Below are 6,868 nucleotides of genomic sequence, written 5' to 3' on the forward strand. Positions count from 1 at the left end.
GAAAAAACTACTGATGCAATTTTTGCTTTTATAGAGTGCAGGTAGAAAAGTTCATAGAAAGTCAGAAGGGGTTTCATATGTCTTTTGTGGACTTTTATGAAACAGTCAAGAGTGGCAGAGAAGTATGTCAGGGTCATGCAGAAGATACACCAGGCCGGGGGCCAATAGTAAGGTGTTCGGTCAGAGTAAATGATGGGTTGAAGGTTAGGGGTGGGTTTTCATCACGGATAAGCTTCCAAGCCCCATTTTGTTTCTTGTGTTGATGGACAGGTTGTTAGATAGAGGTCAGACTCCAGTCACCATGATGTTGTGTCCGGACATAATAATAATAATAATAATAATAATCGGTGGTGAGAGCAGAAACAAAGCGGAATAAAGGTCAGCAGGACCAAGACAGAATATATGTGCGTAAATCGGCAAAAAGTGGAGGTAGGAAAGGTGTGTGAGACAAAATGGAATGGGATAGAGATGACTGTTAGTGCTGATTTGTCACAAAAATGACAGCGAAGATAATGCTTTTTTTTCAATTTAGATACATATTTCTTAATAGTATCTCTTGTTTACTTAGCCTGGTCTATGTAGCTTTGATACAAATGACACTTTTTTCCCGAGATCTCCATTATGGGATTGTAAAAAAAAAAAAAAAAAAAAGATGTAGCTTTAATGATAGATGGTGGAAGAATGACGTTGTTTTGAAAGAGTTGGAAAAACAATGACCCAGTGGTTCTCAGACATGGCATTTTAGTCGGTGTTACTAATGTGTCTCTAACGGCTATTAATGCTGCTTTTCATAAACGTTTTTCCAGTATGTTTTTGTAATGGAGCCTAATTATATGCTCCTTCATCTTCCAGATTGCTCAGAAATATGACCCACTGAGGGAGGACGAGCTGCGCTCCTGGATTGTGGACGTAAGAGGAAATCCCATTGGGGGATAACTTTCAGAAGGGATTAAAGGACGGTGTCATCCTTTGCGAGTAAGATTGACTCTGGTACCCATTAACCTTAATAGGGACAACAGTCTGGTCCTCAAGAGGCACAATTGATGTAAACTAAGGTTGGACTTTTTCGACCTTTATTTTAAAGTAGTGATGGGCGATACCGGAATTTTTGATTCAGTACGATACCCATACCTATTACTTTTTGGACATATTTACTGATACCTATATCAATACATTGTGTGTTGTGGCCATTTAACAATTTGAATGTGTTAGTTGTTTATTAAAGAAGTGACTGATCCATTACCGCCATCACATGTTTAAAAGCTGCATTGTAACTGAGCCGTTCATGAATAACATATATCTGGTGTCTCCAGTTGATAACCTATGTGGCCCACAGGTGCAAAACTGAAAGGTTTGTTGCAGTACCTAGCGGTCCATCACTAGTTACAATCTAAACACCTGAGTGCTCTTAGTGACAATGAGAAATTTGCAATGCGGGTATACACATTTACTGTAAATAAGTTGATGTTGTGCTAAGTCAGATTTCAGATGTTTCTTGAGACTGTGTCTTGATACCTGTTGTACCTCGTTCTTCCTCTCAGACTGATCAATAAGCTTCAACCTGGGTCAGTGAAGAAAATTAACCTGTCACAGTGGAACTGGTCCAAGGTAATACCTATTTTGATCACACGCTTATGTTGAGATAAACTTATGGATGTTTTTTTTTTTTTTTTTTGCACCGATATGATGTCTGCTTCCTGTGATATGATGTCTGGATTTTTTTTGTGAACCTCACAGATTCTGTTTGTTTCTCTTGCTCCTGACAGCTGGAAAACGTTGGGAATTTTATCAAAGCTATCCTGGCCTATGGCCTAAAGCCCAGTGACATCTTTGAGGCCACTGACCTGTTTGAAAGTGGGAACATGACACAAGTGCAGACCACACTGCTTGCACTTGCTAGCATGGTGAGGGAACATTCAGTACAGAGGCTCAATGTCAGTTAGTCAACCTGCTTATTCTATAATTTTCTTTCTATTCAAAGGCGAAGACTAAAGGTTTGGACACAAGGGTTGACATTGGTGTGAAATACGCAGACAAACAAGCTCGACATTTTGACGACGAGAAAATCAAGGCTGGTCAATGTGTCATTGGTCTCCAGGTTAGTAAACACTGATGGTTAAAAGTTTCAATTTTTAGTGCTTTTTTCCGGCATGAATTCATGACATTATGCTCAATAAAGGTCAAAAACAGTAGCCTACTGACACTCAAGATTGCTACAGACAAGTGAAGGAGATGATTGCAAGCAACCAAATTGCAACGCCATTTACTAGCTAAAAGTAACATTTGAACTCATAATACAGACATATTTAGGAAAAGTCATGTAAGGACAGGGTTGTGTTTTTTTTAATTTCACAAAGTTGTTGATTATGTAACTTTCGAAACAGTCAAAATGACCGGCTTGGCTGTTCCAGACATATGATATGATACTTACTCTCTGCCTTTACTTTTTATTCTTAGATGGGAACAAACAAGTGTGCGAGTCAGGCCGGAATGACTGCTTACGGAACCAGAAGACATCTCTATGATCCAAAGACACACACCGACAAACCCTATGACCAGACCACCATCAGCCTGCAGATGGGAACCAACAAAGGAGCCAGCCAGGTCAACCTTGTATAGTATATGCCCATCTGTCGGTCTATCTAGATACACTAACTATATATATATATATATATACATATATACGTATATATGTATATATATGTATGTGTATATATATGTGTACAGTGAAACCTTGAGATACGAGGGCCTCGACATACGAGTATTTCGAGATACGAGCAAGCCTTCAAGTTTTTGCTTCGAGATACGAGTAAAGATTTGAGATACGAGCACTCTTACACATGCCGACACCAGGTGGCTAAGCCCTTAGAGCAGCCGACAACGCCTCACTCGTGCACTTCACGTGTTCGTCGACTTCCGTACACAAAGAATACGAATCGAAAAAAGCAACAAAAAAAAAATAAAATAGAAAAGTAAAAAAAAAAAAACCCACATAAGTTAATTCTAAGTTTATGTAAGTTACGTAGTGTACATGTAAGGTACGCTACGGAATCAAGTGTCTACATACTGGCCTTCCTCCCTCCTCCTCCTCTGCACATGCCACCAAAAACTAGAGTTTATTACATAATCTATCACAACCTCATATCAACACAATGTAACATTTCAGCTGAATTCTGTGCTTTTTTTTATAGGCGGGCATGTCAGCCCCTGGTACTCGAAGAGACATATTCGACCAGAAGGTGGCTCTCGTGCCAGCAGACAATTCCACCATCTCGCTTCAGATGGGGACAAACAAGGTTGCATCCCAGAGGGGTATGAGTGTGTATGGCTTGGGTAGACAGGTCTATGACCCAAAGTACTGCGCTGCCCCAACAGAGCCCATTATCCATACCAACGGCAGCCAGGGCACTGGCACCAACGGGTCTGAGATCAGCGACAGTGACTATCAGGCCGACTTCCAGGAGGACGAATACCATGGAGGTTATAATGACAACTACAGCCCCCATTACAATGATCAAGGCATTGACTATTAGTAGCCAGCTCCACATTCAGAGCAGTATTAACAATTGTATGTCACTAATACAACAGAGCAAATCTTTTGCTATCTACACCTGTCTTCCTAGGTACAGGGTATAGAGCTTGTCCAGTCCAATGGTTTAAACACCAAGATTTGGATAAAAGAGTCAGGCCTGACCAATAATGAGAAAAGTATAACCTGGGCCTTATTTTCTTGGATTGATTCTATTGAAATAAATGTTTTGTTTTTTTTGTTTTTTTTTACTCGCCTACAGTTTTTTTTATAAGCAGTAAAGGTAATGGTTCATTGTCTTTAACCTCCAGATAAAAAACAAAAATTATGTCAAGTTCCAAAAATCCAGTATCACTGAATGACCAGGAAGCATTTTTCCAACGTGTATGTCAAAACAGTAAAATATATGTATGTGCCTTTTACGCTGTTTTTACTCTGTTGTTACTTAGCTAGGTGTTTTAGATATTTCTTGTCTGTTTTACAGCATTCAAACACTAGTAATTTTTTTTTTTTGGCCTAAAATAAGGAGCACGTAAATCCAGATGGCTGTCGGATTATGACAAGTGACCACTGAAGCAGACTCGGTTTTGTACGAAAACTTCCAAGTGCCCTCGTTTGATCATTATTTTAACAGTTCCACTTGTATTCCAAACTGTATTTATTGTGATTCTCATTACAAAACAGTCCATTGTTTTATGGTTGCCCTAATAGGAATGGTAAAATGTTAATAAAAATCCAGAATTTGAAAACCTGTCTGCATACTTCTACTTTATTGCTGCTACTTTAAATGGGTAAATACCTGACCATCCCTGGAAATACTGTAACTTGGACAGATTTTTTTTTTCATTGTTGCTACTTTAAATGGGTAAATACCTGACTGAAATACTGTAATTTGGACAGATTTTTTTTTTCATTGCAACCTTGGGGCAAGGGTGGTCATTTTTTTTCCTACTCTTTGCAGATGATATAGTGCTGTTATTGAACTGTTTATTAGCCAAACTGTCCACGGTAAGGAAAACTTTAATATACTTTATCTGTAGCACAGTTAGGAAGTGGGCTAACTCAGTAGGAGCTGTAGAGTTTGGTCGGTCTGTGCAGGTAATGGTCCAGTCTTGATGTAAATGACGGTATTTTCAAGCTCCAGATCTTCTGGGGTGCTATCACAGCATTTTTCTTACAACAGAAGTAGACGTTTTCTACAATATTCAATCCTGAAATTTTGACCAATATTGGACCGAGCCCGAGTATTGGACCAAGCCATCCCTAAATTGGGGTGATGTTTTTTGGATTAACATTGGTTTTACAAAACCAGCATCCTATCAGTTCTGTTGTTCAGCGGTGAATCCTGGTCAGTATATGACAGACAGGATCACCAACTGAACTATCTTCTTTTCTGCTGTCTAAGTAACATCCTCTGACCCGTTGGTCACTCCTCGTCTTAGCATTTAACGACACTTGGATAGAACTGGCTGAGGACCAGATGGGCACCATCACCACCATTGTCAGCGTTCTCTCACACTTTGGAAACTGCAATTAAAAATCAATTCTTTTTTGGAGTTGATTCCTCTTTGGGTTTTGTCCATCTGGTTTGGTGTTTGATAAACATCATACCTTCGGTATCATTTTCAAAATTAAATCATTTTCAAAAATGTAATCAGTTGACAGCCCTATCAGTTTAACCCTCCAAAGCCTTTTTCCACATCCAGGTCCGGAGTCCTGCCCTTCTGTTTTGTCTTGTGGTCCTCTCAACTATGTGTTAAAAATGCAATCTCTATAGAACTCTAATTTGATATTTTCAGTTCTATGTCTATGTCAGAGGTTCCTAGAGGGTGGGCTTATTGCCATTGTAGGAGGGAGGGTGGCACAGATGGGATGAACGAAAGAAACGGATGGATGGATGGATGGACTTTACATACAGACATGACAAATCGAGTTGTGGAAATGTGAGGTTTTTTTTTAGCTGGAAGAAAGAAGGAGATTGATTTCTTATTTCGAATTTTATTCAGAAAAATGCTTATTATAGACAAATATGTTAATTTGAATTCCATTGTCTTTTTATTCAAATGATTTTTTAAAAAAGAACATATGTGATTTACATGAAATAATGTTGCTTATGGTCAAATGTGCCTTTTTTTTTTACATCCATGCCATTATTTAAATTGAATTTGAGTAGCATCCTGTTGTAACGCGTGATAGGAGTGCCTCTTGTGACTTGGACTTCCTTGTCCTGATCCTCCGCCTTCTCCCATAATTCTCTCTGGCAGACCAATCGGGAAACTGTTGCTCGTGGAGATGCCTCAGCTTGTCAGCCTCGCAAAAATACTTGTCTTTGACTGACTGCAACAACAACCTCCACCGCTGACCAATCACAGTGTTCACCACCGCGTTGTCGGTGACTTTCAGCTCCGCTACCACATTTGGTCTCTGCTCTTTCATGAAAAGCATGAATGCGTTCGGGGGCTTCTTGATGTAAGGTAGTCCATCTTCCGGCTGCCTGTGACGTCTCCTTTTGAGGTGGTCCACTGGAGAAGCCGAGGGGAAGATGGTATTGAAAGCCTCGGGTGGAAGGCTGTACACCACCTCTCCGTTGATTGTTCCCACTGGAACCAGGTTCCCAAATGTGTTGTTGGGCCCCGGTACACAAGTATGGTACTGTTGGTCATTGTGGGGCTTTTCTGGAACGATGTCATTTGTAAACTTGGGATGGGGGCAAGACTGAATTGGTGCGCGAGTCAGTTCGTTCAAATGTTGTACTTCCGTGTTCCTCTGTGTTCTCTGTTCTTTCAAATTCATTTTCTTCCTTCTTCTTCTCTTAGGTGTAGGGAGGAGACAAGGCTCTGCTTGTATGTTTGGAGTAGAAGGTGTCAATGAAGGGTAGGGGTAACGCCAAATGTCGAACGGTACACTAGGATGCAGGGGCGGTGGTGGGAGTCGGGTGCAAGGCACAGCTGACACAGTCAAAGGCAGAGGAGCAGCCAAGGAGCCGTGGTGTGTATTTGATTGTACAGTAGGAGGCAGAAGAGGCGGAGGAAGGTGGAGGCATGGTTCAGGTGATGCGGTAGGGATACGTGGAGGGTTAGGAGTACACCACAACTCATCTGGTCGTGTACAAGAAGAAGAAGCTGGGGGAGGATAAGGGCATGGTCCAGGTGTTAGGGTAGGCGGAAGAGGAGCCGTGGGTGGGAAATGGAACTCACCCCATGAGTAAGCGGAAGGGGTGAGAGGAGAAGGGGGAGTTGCAGGCACGTTGGTTGTCTCTCCCAGGAGCTCGTTGACAATTGCCTGCAAGGGGTCAAGCTCGTCACTTCCTTGTAGGGCGTTCAAGGTGAACTCCAGTTC

At 41.1% G+C, this 6,868-nt stretch overlaps 2 protein-coding genes across 2 annotated transcripts in view; one reads left to right on the plus strand and one right to left on the minus strand.

The window, feature by feature from the left end:
- cnn3a (calponin 3, acidic a) overlaps nt 1–4,278 on the plus strand; it is a 13,878-nt gene extending 9,600 nt beyond the window's left edge. The window contains 7 exon segments of the mRNA XM_008307372.3: nt 853–918; nt 920–975; nt 1,542–1,608; nt 1,767–1,904; nt 1,982–2,098; nt 2,458–2,604; nt 3,192–4,278. Of these exon segments, the coding sequence (XP_008305594.3) occupies nt 853–918; nt 920–975; nt 1,542–1,608; nt 1,767–1,904; nt 1,982–2,098; nt 2,458–2,604; nt 3,192–3,533 (933 nt within the window). The 3' untranslated portion in view covers nt 3,534–4,278.
- A 1,124-nt stretch (nt 4,279–5,402) lies between these two features.
- LOC107988365 (transcription factor 7-like 1-B) lies at nt 5,403–6,868 on the minus strand. Its single transcript, XM_017031463.2, has one exon. It carries the CDS (start codon nt 6,320–6,322, stop codon nt 5,684–5,686), a length of 639 nt encoding a protein of 212 aa, XP_016886952.1. The 5' UTR covers nt 6,323–6,868; the 3' UTR covers nt 5,403–5,683.

This window comes from Cynoglossus semilaevis, chromosome 3, assembly GCF_000523025.1.
Source record: "Cynoglossus semilaevis isolate Cse_v1.0 chromosome 3, Cse_v1.0, whole genome shotgun sequence".
NCBI classification, from domain to species: Eukaryota; Metazoa; Chordata; class Actinopteri; order Pleuronectiformes; family Cynoglossidae; genus Cynoglossus; species Cynoglossus semilaevis.